Below are 19033 nucleotides of genomic sequence, written 5' to 3' on the forward strand. Positions count from 1 at the left end.
ATGCCCTTACCTTTTAAGCATTGCCCCCCCCCAATTTGTGGCAGGGCTCAACCTACTATGGCAAAAAGTTCTGGAGCTGGCTCTTGGGGTGTGGAAGGGTTAAGCCCCCAGCAAGACCACTGTAGATGGCATTTGTATTCTGGGCTCTTTTCCCTTGCCTTGGGAACCCCTGGGGGGACCACATTGATAGCCTGTGGACCAGCCTGGGGAAGAGGATACATGGGTCTGTTCGGAGGATGGGGTGAGAACCTCCGTTAGGAATGGGAGGCTTGGGCCCTGAGGTAAAACTCTGTGTGCATACACCTAGACTTTTAAAAATCAGGTTCTGTTTTACTGGTCAAAAACCCCAGTGGATCTGAGCATGTGTAGAGTGCCGCCTCTTACAATTTATTAAACAAAATCTCAGCGTCTCTCTCTGAACACGGGCAGGTTCCTCTAAACGCAGAGCAACAGATAACTAAGGCAAGGATCAGCGCCGGATGTCCCTGCCTCAACATTTGGATCCCTGAAAGATGCTATTGGCTCGTCCCCCGCAGTTGCCACCCTCAAAGCAAGAGGTGGGAAAGTGAGGGCTGAAGAAATGCCCCCCACTCTAAATGCTTTCCCATGGAAATGGATGCAAACTGCCCTACTGGGTCAGACCTGTCGGCCATCCAGTCCAGCATCCCCTTTCCCACAGTAGCCAATCCAATGCCCCTGGAGGGCCCATTTACAGCAGTGCAGAGGCCAAAGCATCCGCCTCTTCTTTACCACTCCCCCCAGCCACTGGCATTTGAGGCATACTGCATTCAGACATGGAGGTTCCATTGAGCCATTCTGGATAACAACCTCTGGGCTTATCCTCTGTGACTGTCTCATCCGTCTTTGAAACTATCTAAGCTGGTGGCTATCTATACACCCTGTGGCAATATGTTTTACATGTTGTTCCTTTATTTATTTGTGTCATTTGTATCCTTTATTGGGTACTCAGGGTTGCTTACTTTGTTCTCCTCCCGTTTTATCTTCATAACAGCCCTGTGAGGTAGGTTAGGTTGAGTGTGTGTGCAGAGCTGTATTATTCATAAGGATGATGAGGCCGAAGCCTAGGGACCCTGCAGGGACTAGGGGCCAATCAATTTTTTTTGCTGAGGCACCCCCCCCATCAATTACAATTAATTGATTTTCTTATATAACCTCTGTTAATAAGATGATTAACTGCTTCCTTGTTGAAGTGAAACAAATTGTTTCTTATATTAAAACAATTATCCATAGATGAGATATATATATATATATTAATAAATAATAACAATTTTATTTACCTCAAAATATTACAGTATTGGACAATTATACCCTCAAAATGTGCTTTCCTGAAGAGTTCTACTCATGCAATAAAAATATTTTTAAAATTGTGAATAGAATTCTTCAGGAGACCCTCAAAATGGATATAGGCCTATGTACTGTGGTCTAGTACCTACCGTACCAGAGTCAGGCTGTGAGCTGTAGTGGGGTGAAAGATTGAAGTTCCGGAGGGGGCCTGAAATACCTGAAAGCCTAGGGGCTGGCCAGGGGTTAATACGGCACTGTGTCTGTGACTGGCCCAAAGCCACCCAGTAAAATTCCATGGCAAAATGGGGATTTGAACCTGAGTTGTAGGTGGGACTGATCAGGCCTTCCTGTGGTAAGAAAAGGGGACTTCTTCACACAGCTCCATATTTCTCTCTAGGGTTAGCAGAACTAAAATGTAGTATGGAAAAATGTGCTTAATTGGCATATACTGCTGTCCAATTTTTTACACAGGTAGCAATGCTGTACTGTAAGGAAATGGTTCATAGAGATGCTTTGATAAAGGAATAGGATCTGTAGACTATATTGTGGTGTACTGTATGTTTCTGTGTGTTCCTACTGAATACTTTCCCTGTCATTTAAAATGTCATGTCAAATTGCTTATGCTTTGTTTCAGTATTGTATCGGCTTTGTATTGGATTTCTACTAGTTTTCAAATGTCTGCAATCGATACTCTGTTGTATTGTTTATTGAATGTCTCAACTGCTGATTGTGTTGATTTACACTGTGTGATTCACCTTGAGTTTCAGTAATTGTAGTACTAGTTGTGGTACTAGTAATTTTGTTATCTGAAATTTCATATATTTTGTCTTTGGAGAAGATTTTCGAGTCGGCTTAATTTTAGTGCCATCACACACACTTTGGTTTCCTTTCTGTCTCCATCCCCAAATAATTTATTCCCTAGGTAATAAATGCTGCTGATGCGTTTGAATTGCAGTTCTTCTATAGGGACTCTATCCAGATTTATTTATGAAGATAGTAGAAAGGAAGTTGTTATCAATTCACTTGTTCAGAAACCAAAGCTATTGCATAATAAACAAATTCAACACACAGCAGCTTTTGGGGGTGGGGGCAGGGGGGTCATGTATCATTGGTGTACTGTTATTGAAGGAGGGAAATGAAATATTGGAGTGTATGATCATCATTTATTCTGATCTTAAGGGGTATGGGGGGTTTTCTTTAGATTGTTAAGTCATTGAGAACAAGGGTGTTATTTATTTGCAAACTCTATAAAGCTGTCCCCATACAGTATAATAGTAGTGTGTGTGAATGAAAATGAAATCCTGCCCTCAATTCATAGTTGTTTTATGGTGACCCCTGGTGGGGTTTAAATGCACAATAATGGTTCAGAGTGTAGCCCTCTGACTGTTCATGACAGCAGCCAGTCAGATGCTTCTAGGAAGTGCACAAGCCTTCCCCTGTTTGTTCCCAACCCCCTGTTATTTTAAGGTAGACTGCCTCTGAACATGGAGGATTCAGTTAGGTAGCAGCACGGCTTATGGCTGTTTTTCGTCCATATGGCTGTTGTTCATCTTGTCCTTCTTAAGGTCAGCTTTCCCTCTTTCCTCCCTTCTTTCTTTCCTCCTCCCTGGCTCTTGTCTCTTTTATTAGTTTCCTCACTGGCAGATATTCAGCAGTTGTTGCTTTCCTCATCATTGCATTGAAACTCTGATTTTTAAAAAAAATGTGGATGTAGCATGTCGGCCAGTCAGACTTGTTAAAAAGTGCAGGAGCCCTGCAAGGCCAACAAAGTTACCTGTCCTTGTTCCCAAGAATTCCCTTGTTCCCAGGCCTGGTTTCTCCACCCTGCCCTCCAGCACAAAGCTGACTTTTTGCAGGAAGCAGCTTGTTCAAAAGGAGAACTTCCCTCCAGTTATATCTGATGGTGGAGGGTGCCCTCAAGTCATATCTGATTTATGGCGACCCCTGGTGGGGTTTTCACTGCAAGAGACTAATAGAGGTGGTTTGCCATTGCCTGCCTCTGCAAACCTGGTCTTCGTTGGAGGTCTCCCATCCAATTACTAACCAAGGCTGACCCTGCTTAACTTCTGAGATCTGACGAGATACACATACACATATTCCAGTTATATTTTTATATATTTTTCCACCCACCCCTTTCCCTGCATGTAGCCTTGTTCTCTGTGGCTTCCGTCTCTCTGGTGCCCTGCTTCAGTTTGCAAACGAATTTTCTAGATCTTGGTATACAAGCAGCGAATTAATGCAAAGGGAGCCTCCTCCTTTCTCTGTTCTTCTCCCCCTGCTGTTTGGAGTCATTTGAACTTCTGCTGAGCAATGGAAGCAGTAATATGCATGGAGGCACATTCTCCCTCTGCTTTCCGAACTCGCTCCCTGAGCTGCATGCTAATGACAGAGGTGGTTTGTTTAGCCTGCTTGGTACCTCCAGCTCTTGGAAGCGAGAGGGGTCTGCCTGAGCTTGGGAGCATGAGCAGGTGGGCAGGGGTGGCCCAAATAAATAGGACACGGGTCCAAGCAGGAAGGCTGCCAGGGGAAGAATTCAGCCCTGGAAATAAGGGGAGGAGAAAAGGCTCTCCGTCTTGGGCCAGGTGGTGGTGCTTGGAGGTTAATGTTTTTTTTTATTTATTATTTATTTATTATTTTGATTTATATTGATTTATAAACCGCCCATCCTCAGGGGCTCTGGGCGGTGAACAACAGTTAAAATCAATAAAAACAAGAAAAGAATTCTAAAATCAATGTACAATAAGCAATAATAAAATAAATTAACCAAGTACATTAAAGTGCAATGGTGGGGAGAACCCCCCACCCCAAAGGTGGGAGGCCGACATGGCACCACCCCCTTGAACCACCGAACGCCTGGCAGAACAGCTCTCTCTTACAGGCCCGGTGGAACGATAATATGTCCCGCTGGGCCCGGGTCTCTATTGACAGAGCGTTCCACCAGGCTGGGGCCAGGACTGAAAAAGCCCTGGCCCTGGTTGAAGCGAGGCGGGCTTCCTTAGGGCTGGGGACCACCAGTAAACATTTATCCGCTGATCATACAGGGAACATACAGGGAGAGGCGGTCCCGAAGATTTGAGTTTGAATTTTTTTTTTTTGCCATCAGTTTTGATCTGGAATGAATATCCTTGTTGTTTCTTCAGCTCCTGTGGGTTGATAAGGAAAGCAGCAGTTAATAGACCCCCGGTTTCTGAATTGTCCCAGACTTTGTAATTAGGGTACAATTAGCAAATCTTTAAACAAAATCCCAGCTGATTCAGTTTTATCATTTTCGTGCCTCACTTACATAGAATCAATTTATGCCATGGATTAACCTCCATCACTAAGACCATAGCTTGCTTCCTGATTGAATTGGGTAGGATTTTCCAGAGATGCCCCCGGACTTGCCTGTAACCCCTTGCCTGTTGCCTTTCGGACCTACTTATAGGTCCCAACAAAAGATGAAGATTTACAAAAGATGCTTTTATTTTAAAAAGTCTCAAATGTAGGCATGTCTGGCCTGGTTACTGCAATTTATTTAATTTTTGTTTTTATATTTACATAGTAGTCTGCCCTTTTCACTGGGACTCAAGGGGAATTACACAGTGTGAGTCTATACAATCAATAATATAGGACATCCAATAAGCAGTGTAATAGGATTTGGATTGTAGAAATCTGGAACCAAGCAGAAATGTGAAAACAGAACTAAAGCAAGTGTAAGTATTAAAATGATAATGATGCAAAAATTACATAGTAAGACCCTCCTGACAGCAACAGGCAGTACAAACTATGCACAGTAGTATAGACCACAGTCCCTAACTATTTAACCAAGTATCTTTCTGAACCATTTAGTTAACTGTACAACGCTATTATCTGTCTAGAAAAGCCCTATTGAATTCAGTTTTGTATAGTTTGTTGAAAACCAGGAGATGGGAGCTTTCCTGACTTCATCAGGCAGACCATTCCATAAGGAGGGGGGCACCGTGGAGAAAGCACATGGCAGTTGTTGATTTGCCCATTGGAAAGTTAGGTTGGCACCTGCAGAATGCCACGCTCAGATGAGCGAAGCTGTCGTGGCGAGGCATAGAGGGAGAGGCAGTCCTGCAGATAGGAGGGGCCAAGGCCATCAAGGGCTCTGTATGTGGTAGCCTATGCCTTAAACTGGGTGCAGTAACTGATGGGCAGCCAGTGGAGTGTTGCATGCTCTGCCTAGCCTCCCGATAATAGGTGCACCATGGCATCCTGCACCAACTGGAGTCTCTGAGAACAATGTAAAGTGCATGACAGTAGTCCAGTCTTTCTTACCTTGGCATGGATCCAGGCAGCCAGATTGGCCATCTTCTCGACTAGACTGAGTAGGAAGAAAGTGTTTTTTTGCAGCTGCATTAACCTGCTAATCACTTTTGTGGACTTAATTGGAATATTGGAGGAGATGGAATCCGGAAGATCTGTCTCAGGAAGGATAGGGGGCTGTGCTGGGTGAAGGTCACAGACCTTTGCAAAGTTAGGTAGCTGGTTCCTTGCCCTTTCTGCTTATTTTCTTTGTAAGGCATCATGTCTGCGAATGGCTCCGTAGAGTCACTGTGGTCTAGTGGTATAGTGCTTTTACAGAGACCCGGGTTTAAACCAATATCCTGCTGGGTGGCTTTGAGCCAGTCTCTGTCTGTCAGCCTTACCTGCTTCACAGTTTGGTTGTGAGGATAAAATGGGGAAGGGGGGAACCATGTACCCCACCCTGAGCTCCTTCAGGTAGTGTTAAAAAGTGTAATGGCCAGCGAGCCCTTTGGCAATGCATTACCTGCCTTTGAGCAGAGACTTTGGTGATGTCACTCTTGGGGTTTTTGGACTTCTCTAATTCTCGAAAGTGGACTGAAACAGTTGCTGGCAACTGTCAAGGCCACAGGATGGGCTGAGTGGGTTACCAGACCTCCTGTGCCCTGTTGGGTCCATGGACTGCTGCTGCATAACTGTGCAAGAACAGGCCACATATTCCACTTAGGAAGGCTCTTCTGTCTTCCCCCATGCTTCTTCCCCTTTGCTTTGCATCAGTTGGGGAGAGATAAGTAATAATCTCTTGCTGAACTTCAGTGAAGCTCATACAGCCCTCTCTAAGTTTGGTGTGTAGGAAAAGAGAATATCTGGGGGTGGGGGAAACGTGGCACCCTCCTGCTTCCCCCCACCCCAGCCCACACAGAGAGGGCAGTTAAGGGGTGGGGATGTATGTCTTATTCTACCCCCACGTGGGTACCTATGCAATTTCCAGCTGCAGAAATTGCATTGTGGGATGCAGCAGGAGACGGTTGCCAGGGCAACGGCACAGGCCTCAAGCCAATAGCAACAGGAGCGATGCGTGGGATCGCGATGGGGGGTTGGCACCATAGGAGAAGGGCAGGAGGGGAGACGGCTGGGAGAGGTTGTGCCTGTGTCATGATGGAAATCAGGGGAGGATCCTGGCACCGGGCCCTGGATTGGGGCAAGGAGGAATCACGTTGGGAGATTTTAGGAAGGGCCGGGCCCATGTCTGTTGGTGTGCAGGCCATATCTACCAGTCATTGACAGCAAATGAGTAAATAAATATCTTTTACTTTCATGGAATTTATTATGTGATAAATCTCACTGTATTTGAGATTGAGTTTGGGGTTTGTTTGTTTTTTACATTGCCACAATATTTTTGCATTCTGGAATGAAAGTACGTTTTCTGCTAAGGGCAGAGGGGTTTGTGGTGATGTTAGCTTGTTGGCTGTACATGAAATCCCCTTGGAGACTTGAGGAATGATAGAAGCCACAGGTCCAAGTTATGCCTTCCCTGGAGCCCTGTGACATAACCATTTTGTTTATTAAAATATTTGTACTCTCTATTTCCCTTGGTTGAAGGCAGTTTACAAATCCAGACTATATAGATTACAGTAAAACCCATTAACATCCCCCCTCTGCCAAGAAATACACACAGTTCAAACCCCATTTAAAGTCCTCAGGCCTTCTTGAGCCTCTAGAAATCTTCTGTGGTTGATGCCCCTTCACCTCCGCATGAAGCCCGTTCCACAAAGTGGGAGCCACTGCTACAAAAAACTGGGCTCTGCTGGATGCCAATCAGGGGTATGACGAGAAGGTGGCAGCCAGAACCCTGTTGTTGGCACTGCCCTTCCAATATTGAGCTCCTAGGCTATGAAGGACTTTAAAGTACCATAAACTGAACTCGGAAACAAACTAGCAAGCCAGTGTAGCTGTTTTAAAACAGGCTATCTCCTGATAACAATTGGGCTGCTGCATTCCAAACCAGTCATAGTTTCTGTGTGGTCTTTAAGGGCAGACCAGCATAGAGCATGTTACAGTAGTCTATCCAAAAGATTACAGAAGCATGGATTAGCATGGCCATGTTGGCTGAGTCCAGGAAAGGAGAGAGTTAGAGAATCAACTGCAGCTGATAGAAGGCACTGTTGGCTACCACAGTACCAGAGCACTCAACCAATTCAGCCCCCAATATCAGCAACAGCAAGGATGAAAAAGGCGTGGGGGTTGGTGGAAACCCCCCACAAACTCAACCCAAACAAGCCTGGGAACAAAATAGAGGGGTTAAGTAACAACCTATATTAGAGAGTATTTATTATAGATGTGCAGCAATATAGATTAAAAACAAGTTTAAAACATAAGGCCTGAATGGCAGGCTACAGATACATACTAAAACTTGCTAAAACATCTCAAAATACAGATGATGGTACAGTGCAATGGCTAACACAAATGTGGGTGTGTTTGATCATAAATCAATATATATATTGGTGCACATCTCTAATATATATATATATATTGGTGCACATCTCTAATATAAATACTCTCTAATATATACATATATATTAGGTTGTTACTTAACCCCTCTATTTTGTTTCCCGGCTTGTTTGGGTTGAGTTTGTGGGGTTTCCCCCCCAACCTCCCTTTTTTTCATCCTTACTGTTGGCCACCACACCAGCAACTTCTCAAACAGCAGGGTTGGGTCCAAGCTCTTAACCTGCTCTGCCAGCTCTTCCCAAACAATTGTGAAAGACTGAATTCCTGTTGGCATTTGCACCTAATTTCTCTGCTTTTCCCAACAAGGAGCTATAATGCAAACTGTTGGATCTTATTTCCCTGCAAGCTGGAACGTCACTTTTCAAAGCAGCAAAAACTTTCTGGAACTCATTTTTTAAGAGACCCCCTCCCTCCTCTCCCCCAACTCCATTCATACCTGCTGGTGGGGTTGCCAACTTCTGGTTGGGAAATTCTTGGAGATTTTAGGAATGGAGCCTGGAAAGGGCAAGGTTGGGGGGAGGAACCTCAGCAGAGTTCAATGCCAAAGCAGCCATTTTCTCCAGGGTCATAGATCCAGAGGAGTTAGCCGTGTGAGTCTGTAGCTGCAAAATAGTAAAAAGCTCAGTAGCACCTTTAAGACTAACCAACTTTGAGGCATAAGCTTTCGGGAACCACAGCTCTCTTCGTCAGATGCGTCTGACGAAGAGAGCTGTGGTTCTCGAAAGTTGGTTAAAGGTGCTACTGGACTTTTTACTATTTTCTCCAGGGGAACTGATCTCTGTTGTCTGGAGATAAGTTGTAAATCGGGGAGATCTCTAGGACCCACCTAGAGGTTGTCAACGCACATGCTAGTAATTTTGATCTTGACTCGTGCAGAGCTGGCAGATAATCTTTTCTTATTTTACTACGTTAATATCCTGCCTGCCTCCTGGCCTGGAACCTAATGTCCTTCTGTTTGTTGGGAGGGCAGCTTTGGCCTCTGTGTCCCTGCGTATAGGACTGCCAGAGCATTTGGTCGGCCAGCATACGAATGGACTGACTTCAGTCTGATCCTGCTGGGCTCTTCTGGTCTTCCACTGTACCGGAGAAGTATAGACAAAGGCATCCACGTGTCAGCATCCGACAGATGCAGCAACAGCTTGTTCCTTCCCCAAGGCAGCCTGTAGGATTCAGATCACATCGTTCTGCACATTCGCAATAAGAGTTTGTTAGTTACTGGTGTTGCAGAGTAGATTGCTCCAGGTGACTCAGATAACTTATATAATTAGGCATTAAAATGTTTTGTGCCTTTCCTTCCCATACAATTACTAAGCAAGGCTGACCTTGCTTAGCTTCTGACCAGATCAGGCTCTCCAGTGTGCTAGGTTAGGTTAAACTGAGAGATATGGGGATCTGTACGAGGATTCAAATGTGGGTCCCTGGCTAGGTGTAATGTTTGTTGCTTTACAGTTGAAGGAGATGCACACCTTGGACCTGCAGTGACACATGGAGCATATTTCTGCCTGTTGTCCTTCCCAGCCGCAGGACACATTGATCAATTATGGGGGGAAAGTGCAGGACGAGCAAGGAATTGCAGGGGAAGGGACATCTCATCCTTCCTGTCCCCCCCTCCCCGCCCCTCAATATCTGTCTTATTTTTTTTCTGCCTGCTTATTTTGCCTTTGCCTTTCTGGCCACTTGCTCACTGACCCACCCCCCACCATTGCTGCACGGGTGGGGGAGAATAAGGAGGGAAGCGGGGAGGGGGGGTTGGCAAGCCAGCACTGGTGCAGCGAGGAAGGAATGGACAGGTGAGTGGCAGAGGCAAACTCCCTGGCTGCTTTTGCCCACCCCCAGTTTTCCTTACCGAGTGCTGGTATTTGTTAAATTGTGATGTCTGAGTTGAAGGGGTTCCCCACCAGTAAGCTTTTTCTACAAATGGGGGGAGGCGTTCCTTGTGGCAGGTGGGGCTGTGTGTTTGCTCTACACAGGCAATATTTGACTGTTTGATACACGATGTAAATGTGCTACCTTGGCACAATTCCCGCAAGCTGCCACTTGCGGTGGATGCTGATTCGAAGTCTCGGCTACCCGTCCACCCTCACCAGCACGCACCATACTGGTCATATCCCTGCCCCGCTTCCATCTTGGGAGGAGCCACTCTCTCTCCTCATGTAAAGATGCTTCTTCTCCACTCGCTGGTTCCTGTTTGTGGCACCGGCAGCTGGCCCACGCAATCAGGAATCAGGCCAAGCTCACGGATGCGTGGATAATTAGGCGAATGTGGGGAAGTGTGTCAGGCCAAGCTGGGGGTGGGCGAGTGGAACACACTTGACTGGCATGGAGAATGTAGCTGGAAAGCTCGGTGAGAGAATGCTGTAAGGGGGGCAGGTTGGCAGGTGTCTCAGTTGCCGTGTACCTGGATACCTGTCAGTTGACACAGCTCTTGGTATGATCCTGTATCATACCAGAGGTTGCGCAAATTAAAGAAGGTTCATTTATTTTCCAAGAGGCATATGTTTAATGTCTGTTTCTGGCCCTGTGCATTTTTGGTGGGGTGTAATTATTTGTTCCCCTCCTGCAAAATCTTTTCCCCTCCCAGACCCATCTCAGCCCTGCTCCTGTTTTGGAAGACCTTCCGCTAGCTGAGAAATGCCTCCTTAAAAAGTTGATCTGGTGGCTTGAGGTCCACAGTTTTAAATGCTCAGTCCACAAGGTGGCTAATTAATCTGCAAAAATCCCTCCCCCTGGGCTCTGTGTGTGGTGGCTAAAACCAACAATTGGGACTTTTATGCCATTCCTTGATAGGTTTTGAAAATCAAAGGAACAATGGAGTCCAGTATTTCTGCAGGTTCAGCTAGAAAAAGGTCAGGTTCAACTTTGCTTTTTCTCAAGCGGATTGAACCCAGAATACTTTGTTTTCGCATTTTCTGTTCCAGGCTGTATAATTTTTCCGATAAAATATTCACATTTTTCAGTGTTGTTAGTGTGTCACGAAGTCAGCATTATGTATATAGTATACACACACACACACATATATGACTCATGTTGTACGTATTGCATAAATGATGTAAATGAATAATTTATATTGGCAATGAAAATTTGCAGGCAGCAACTGTTCTCAATGACAGCATATAAAAAACCAAAGAAATAAAAAAGGTTGCCTTTGTCCCTCCGGTAGAACTGCCCTCCCATTTCTTTTAGCCACTCCAGTTGCAAGTATGGATGTTTGAATGTTGCACAGAAAACAGAGGGAGATTTATAACCCAAACTATTTTCTGACATAGATGCAGAGGAGTTAGCCGTGTTAGTCTGTAGTAGCAAAATCAAAAAGAGTCCAGTAGCACCTTTAAGACTAACCAACTTAGTCTTAGATGCATCTGACGAAGAGAACTGTGATTCTCGAAAGCTTATGCTACAATAAAGTTGGTTAGTCTTAAAGGTGCTACTGGACTCTTTTTTATTTTCTGACATGCTGCCTTTTCTATGTGCAGGGGATTTTTTGTGAGAATTCACATATACTCACTCCTCAACCTGGAATAGGGAAGTACCTGTTGTCACCCCTTTCCTGCAAAAGCTATGAAGGTTTTCAGTTTACAAAGGGACATCAAAACCCCTCCTAAGGCAGTTTATGAAAGTGCTGGTGGTTCGGTAGCCAGAAGGCATTTGGGCTGAGCAAGGCATGCAGTTATGGGGCAGGAAGCAAATGCTCCCACGGCAGTTGCATCTGCCCATGGTGACCCGTGCCTTGCTGCTTGCCAGTTCTGATTGGGCATCTCTGGTTCCCCTCCACAGATTTTAACTACGGCACAGAGGACTATGATGCAGAGGGCAACGAAGAGCCCAAAGTGCCGCCTGGTGGCTCGGAGACCATGCCATACATTGACGAATCGCCCACCATGTCCCCCCAGCTCAGCGCTCGTAGCCAAGAAGGCGGCGGTGACGGCAATGATGGCATTTCGCCCACGGCTCCTGAGGAGCTGGGCATAGTGGTAAGTGGTGGCTGATGCTTGTGGGTTCCTGGATGTCTAATGGGGATGTTTAACATTTCTATAGTGCACCAAAGTGGTCATTTGGGAATTTCCAGTACTGTTACAACATCCCTGTAAGGCAGGCCAAGATTGTTACTTACATAGCAGATTGTTTTGGAAGTATGGTATTGAGCAAAGCAGCGTGTTTTAGTGTGGAGTAGGGAGGATATGATATGGGGGAGCCACAGAACATTTTTACCTTTGAAATCTGAGTATCAGAAATGGGAGAGCTTAGCAAAAAGCACTCCATAAGAGTGCTGCTTGCCATCTCTCATGGTTTTGTGTGTGTGTCCTGTGTAAGTGGAGAGATTGCAAGAATGAATAATGCCCCTTCTCCATACAGGGTTCTGAGCTGCTGGCCCCATCTAGTGGCCACAATTTGGGATCGAAACAGCTTGCTGCAGAAGGAGACACGCTCCCCTTATGCTCTCTGAGAGCCAAGCTACAAGTGACGCCTGACACAGGTTGGACACTTGTCAGCTTCCCTCAAGTTTTGATGGGAAATGTAGGCATCCTGGTCTTGCAGCTCTAATGGAGAGCCAAGCTGTAAAACCAGGACGCCTACATTTCCCATCAAAACTTGAGGTAAGCTGACAAGTGTCCAGCCTGTGTAAGGCGTCACTTGTAGCTTGGCTCTGAGAGTCTCTCTCTCTCCTCAAGACATCTTACACGGGAACGCTCAAGCAACGTACTTTCTGTGTGGTTTTATATTCAAGTGTACTCTCTCCTTAGCAGTGCGTGTGTATCCACAAGTGAGAGAGCAAGCGTAAGATCTTTCACTTGATCCTATTCGTGTAAGATATCTTGTGTACAGAGACTCTGATTTAGGGCTGAATAACACCTTTCAAACACTTTGTTACTATGTAGCGACAGCCCTGCAAGGTGGGCCTGACTGAGATAATTTACAGAGATGTAGAAAAGAACTGCTTCTGTACCAAGCATGACCTATAAATGTGAAACAAATTTGTATTCATTTAGTTTCTCCTTTCGTCTGCTCAGAAATTAGCAACTCCGCCCCTTGGCTGTTCTCCATGATGGCTAAAGGGAACCTCCATGTTCGGAGGCAATATACCTGTGAATGCCCATTGCTAGGAGGCGACTAAGGAAGCTTTATGGATTTGTTGTAGGCTTTCTGGATCATCTGGTTGGCACTGTGGGAAATAGGATGTGGGATGAGGGAACCTTCCTCCTGTGGGTCTGCTGTGAAGATACTGGGATGACATGTTGCAGGGTCTTGCTACTTCAAAATAAATAAAATTCAGTCGTGACAGGCTGAAAGGGAACCAGTCTGGGATGAGGCTGCTTACTGCATCTCAGTGTCCTGAGGTGGCAAGAGTGTGCTGTTGCCCTCCACTCCCCCCACCCCCCAGCTGTGAATTGCAGAAGCCACGTTACTTCCCTGGTCTGTTCTGCTCCGGCTTTGCAATAGGACAGATCACAAAGCCTGCAGCACTCTTTTCTTGCTTTTTCCCTAGTTCTGCGTCCAAGCGTCTTTCAGCTTCGTGCATTTCACTGTGTGTGTGTGGCAACCCATCCCCTGCACATCTTGGAGTTTGGCATCTTCTTTGCCCTGTCTATGCCCCTTTTCCCAAGCACTTTTTGAGAAGTGGGGCCCCAATGTTTTCTTTCTGGACTGATTTCTGTTAGTGTAAATGTATGCAAGCTTCAGGGTCATGCAGATCTCCTCATCTAGAGGAGCCTTGGCATCTTCTCCCTACCGGCCACCAGGTGGCATCAGTGTAGTAACGTGCCTTCAAGTGCTGCCTTTAAAAAAAGCAAATTTTCCTGTCCTGTCTGCTTATGACCACTAGGAGGGGAAGTATAGCAGGCATTTCTGATCTATTAACCCATTACGGATTTCCTGTAAATGGTTGCTGTCCTTTTTGTTTTCATTTGGGTGTTCTTTGTTAGAATGGGCAAAGGTAGGAGCCTTTTGCCCCCCAAGCCCTGCAGCATTAGGCGCAGGCAGCTTCTTCCATCTCCCAAGATCACCTGCAAAGACTGTCAGCTTGGCACAACCGCTGTTGAACACGGACTTTGGTGACGGATTTAAACAGTTGCCTTGTTTTGCTTTCCACTTTGTAAAAAGCCTGTAGTGTTAAATTTTACAACTGTAGGCAGACCTCTGGCATTTCTGGAGAAAAAAACCAGAGGAAATTCAGTTAACTTTTCTCATATATAGGATTTCTAGCCTAACCTTGTCAAAAGTTGTAATTTGTTTTTTTTTAAAGTTCCAAAAGGAACATTATCATTGTTTCACAATAACAGTTCACTTAATTTTTGTTTTTGTACTTAACATCACTCTCAGAGCTATTGGTCAAAGATCCAGAGGAGTTAGCCGTGTTAGTCTGTAGTAGCAAAGTAGTAAAGAGTCCAGTAGCACCTTTAAGACTAACCAGCTCTAACCAAACCTATTGGTGATTGCATGGACTCTCTTTTTGGGGGTGGGTAGGTTTGATAGTATGAATGCTTTAAAAATACTTGGCCAATATTTGACAACATTTGACTGGTCATTTTTTTTCCTACTGGAAATTCTAGGCCTGGACGAACTTTTCTTTGGGGAGAAATCAGGGGGTCTGTGGTGAGGCATTTCATTGGTACCCGGTGTTCAAACCCCAAAATATCGTTTGGGCTCCTAGTCTCACATTCTGCAAGCATAAATTTAGCAGAAGAACTTCCGAATTCCATCTTCTCAGAAGTTTTTAAAGCAAGTTTCTAGTCTTCAAAAAGACAAAGTTGGGCTTGAAAGTACATAAAAATCACAGAATACAGATAGATCACTGAAGAAGCTTTCTAGCAAGTAGAGGGAAGGAGCGTCAGTGCTCAGTATGGCTTTCACTGCTCCTATGAATGATTAGAATGATTTATGAAAAACTAACCAAGGTATGCAAATTTGATTTCCCTAAGGCATATAGGTAATACCCATTTTCTCTTGCCTTGTACATTAATTGTAGTTACAGTCTCCAGCTTTGCCTGGGGCAGATTATCAGTAACTTTCTGGGTTTTTTAAATTATTATTTTGCTGGAGAAGGGAACACAGCCCTAGAAAGATCTGCATCTTTCGCTTTTCCTTGGTGGCAGTGCTAAGCCAGCTCTGGGCATCTGATTTCTTCTGCATGCCAAGCTGCAGATTTCTCCTTGCCGCCCCACTTCTGAGACTGTTGGTGGAGTGTGGACCTTTTGGAGCCAGGAGAAGTGGCAGAGAGGGGGGGGGGGCAAGAAACCACCTTTGTGTCAGGGCAGGCCACATACCTTAAGGGATTTACAGGCCTTAAAACCCTCAATCCTTCTCAGTTGCTCTTTGGACTAACCTGGTAACCAGCCCTGTGTTTGTGTGTGTGTTAGTTAACACTTTCTCTGCCATTCTGCCTTTATGGAAACAGGAGCCACAGTGGTGCCTCTGGGATTTTGCAGTGCTGCCATGCCAGCTCAGCCTCTGCTGAATGCCTCTTCCTCTCTTGTTGTGGCAGCCTGCTCCATAAATCCTACACCACCTCTTTTTGCCTCACTTTGTGTTCTCTCCAAAGTCCTGTGGTGGAGAGTGCCCTCAAGTCACTGCTGACTTATGGCGACTCCTAGTGGAGTTTTCATGGCAAGAGACTAACAGGTGGCTTGCCATTGTCTGCCTCTGCAACCCTAGTTTTCATTGGTGGTCTCCCATCCAGTTACTAGCCAAGGCCAACCCTGCTTAGCTTCTGAGACCTGACGAGATTAGGCTTACTGGGGCTAGCTAGGTCAGGGCCTTTAAGGTCCTAGCCCTCACCGTTTTGATAATTGCCACCAGTCTATTCTGACGGTCTCTCCATCCTCTCTGTTTAGCCCCCTTCTTCCTCCCATATGAGCCCCTTTCCTGACCACCCTCCTTTTCTCACCTTTTCTGCTTGTCATTTCCTTGAGAGCTTGTCTGTTGCCATGGCTGGGGGTGGGGGGCGCAAACAGGACCATCTCTGTTTCCCCCAAATGTTAATGCGTCCTTGTCATCCCTTGATGATGCACTGATGTCACTTATGGGCACATGGGGAGTGACATCAGCATGTGGGAATACTGACCTCAGCCTCCCACCCATTCTGGCCATTCCCCCCATCCCCACTGGTCAACTGAGCTACTGTTACCAGGAATCCTCGGTTGGGGGATCGCCCTGACGAAGCTTAGGGTGGGGTCAGATGGGGCTTCTGCCCTGCAGTGCTTCTGATTGGCCTTTGGAGATCTGATTGGGTGTACAGATTTTTAAAATGTAGTTTCGATAGCAGCTGCCTCCACAGTGTTGGCTTTATTCTCTGTCTCTCTTCTTTCCCCTTGTATTTTTTAAAATTGCTTCTCTTGCCCCCAGCACTTGAGCTTCTTCTGTGTGTTTGTGCGGTTGGCTCCACCTTCCCTGGTGGCCATTTTGTGGGTGAGCCCACCACCCTTTGTCAGAATTCCAAATGGGCCCACAGGCTCCAAAAGGTTGGGTACTCCAGCTCTAACCCAACTCCATGTCTTGTCAGCAATCTGTGACCTTCCCCTTTCAACTTAGAGTCAAGCTACAAGTGACGCCTTACACAGGTTGGACACTTGTCAGCTTCCCTCAAGTTTTGATGGGAAATGTAGGCGTCCTGGTTTTACAGCTTGGCTCTCCATTACAGCTGCAAGACCAGGACGCCTACATTTCCCATCAAAACTTGAGGGAAGCTGACAAGTGTCCAACCTGTGTCAGGCGTCACTTGTAGCTTGGCTCTGAGGGCCAAGCTAGAAGTGACGAATTACACTTGAATGGCAAGTAAACAAACTCACGTGTATTCCTCCCTGTTCACTTGCGCTCCACTTGCACTTCACTCAATCACAAGTGGAGCGCAAGTGAACATGGAGGAATGCATGTGAGTCTGTTCACTTGCCATTCAAGTGTAATTCATCACTTCTAGCTTGGCCCTTAGTTCATTTCATGGCGAGACCAGGCAGAGTTAGGGTTGCCAACCTCCAGGTGGTTGCTGGAGATCTCCTGGAATTATAACTGATCTCCAGGCCACAGCTGCCATGGAGAAAATGACTGCTTCGGAGGGAGGACTCTGACATTATACCCCACTGAGAACCCTGCCCATCCCCCAAAATCTCCAGGAATTTCCCAGCCTAGAGCTGGCAACCCTAGACAGAACTCGTGTGTTGGTGTCCCTGGTAGTCACAGACATCGTGGTGTCCATAAGTATTGTTCCAGTCTGTACTGTTAGGGTTGTGCATAATTTTTTGTTTTAAAAAATCAAGTTTCTAGAGTTTTTGACTGTGAAGATACACTTTAAGGTATGTGGGCCATGCCTGCTGAAATCTCAGAAGGTGTCTGGATAAAATTTCTAGGGATTATGATGAAGAATGGTGCCAGTCCTTTGTGGTGTTCATGGCTCCAACTGAGAGCCAAGCTACAAGTGACTCCTGACACAGGTTGGACACTTGTCAGCTTCCCTCAAGTTTTGATGGGAAATGTAGGCATCCTGGTCTTGCAGCTCTAATGGAGAGCCAAGCTGTAAAACCAGGACGCCTACATTTCCCATCAAAACTTGAGGGAAGCTGACAAGTGTCCAACCTGTGTAAGGCGTCACTTGTAGCTTGGCTCTCATAGTCTTCTGAATAAATAATGTACAAATAGCATAAATTCCACCATAAATTATGCAAAATAAGAAAAACGGATATTTCTCCACTGTTTTTGTACAGGTTGCAGCATTGGCTTTTCTTAGTGCAAGGTTTGAATTGCTTAGGTGTGCAACTTTTTTTAAAAAAAAGTAAATGCACAGTCTTTTTAAAAGCTATATTTGGTTCATTAGAATGGGCTGCTGTTATTCTTAGCCTGGCACAAACTTGTACAGGAAGGGCTCTGTGTGTGTCCTTCCCCCTTCCACCAAAGTTGATTTCTGGAGCAGCTCCCCTTCCCTCGCCTTGGCAGTTTCCTTGGGATCGGGCACTGTGAAGAGGTGCATGCAAATGTTGTGGGCCTTGTGGCTTCCCTTTTTCTGTTGTAGACGAAAAGGTGTTTTGTGAGTGTGCGCACGCATGTGCATAGCTGCTTGCAATCACCCTTTATTCTTTGGGGCCGTTCTTGGGGGCCACTGAGGATAGATCAGTTAACGTTGGAGGAATTCTCACACACACTCACACACCTCACCTTGTAACTGGTGTAATCCTCCAGAGTGTTAAACATAGTTGTTACTGTGTGTGGTTTTGGAGAAGTATGCAAAATACCTTTTCCTTTAAAAATGCTTTTAGAGGTTTGAGTTGAAAGCATAAGCTAGCTTCTGTGTTACACAGAACACTACTGAGCTTGACTAAGAGCTCTGTACAGACTGAAGGCTTGCAGAATGGGAGAAATGTTTTATTTTCTCCTGTTGGCATACAGTTTCTAGGTGTCAGCCCTGAATGCAGCTTCTAAAAATCTACTTTTGAATTCTAAGGTGCCAGATTCTTTTGCAGGCAAGTATTTGGGATCTCTTTCGGGACTAGGTCGTAGACCTGCAGAAACTGTTGCACTAAGGAGGGACTGTTTACTTATGTAGTAATAAAAATGTGACTTAATATTTATAGAACCTTTCCCTAAATTTTCAAGGGGCTTCATGCCTGTCTCTGCATTACAAACCTCAGGAAAGGCAGGCCAACGTTTCTTAACCTTAGATGTGGTGGAGAGGATATTGGCTCGCCTCCAGGTGAGTTTGTGCCTGGGGTGAGATTGGAACTGGGGACTTGCTCCTTCTCAGCTGGTTCTTTGCTGCATCTCTTGATTCCCAGAGGCTTGCCTGTGCCTTTCTTGCAGCGGAGGTTGGTTTAATTAAATTTAATTAAATGTTTTTTATTAACAATAAAAAAACGTACAGAACTTTTCCAGTATGTAAAATATGCCACATATTTGCCCATGTATGCTTTATAAACTTCATCGTGGCCCTACAAGGCAGGCTGGCAGTATTAGACCTGCCTTGAGTGTTTGTGCTAAGACAAAATGT

The 19033-nt window shown here is 45.6% G+C and overlaps 1 protein-coding gene across 1 annotated transcript in view; it reads left to right on the plus strand.

The window, feature by feature from the left end:
* The window catches only part of ABR (ABR activator of RhoGEF and GTPase), a 121746-nt gene that overhangs the window by 34785 nt on the left and 67928 nt on the right, over positions 1 to 19033 (plus strand). Inside the window, exon 2 of the mRNA XM_055000976.1 lies at positions 11839 to 12035. Within this exon, the coding sequence (XP_054856951.1) occupies positions 11839 to 12035 (197 nt within the window). The remainder of the gene's footprint in view (positions 1 to 11838; positions 12036 to 19033) is intronic.

Source organism: Eublepharis macularius, chromosome 17, assembly GCF_028583425.1.
Source record: "Eublepharis macularius isolate TG4126 chromosome 17, MPM_Emac_v1.0, whole genome shotgun sequence".
Taxonomy (NCBI): Eukaryota; Metazoa; Chordata; class Lepidosauria; order Squamata; family Eublepharidae; genus Eublepharis; species Eublepharis macularius.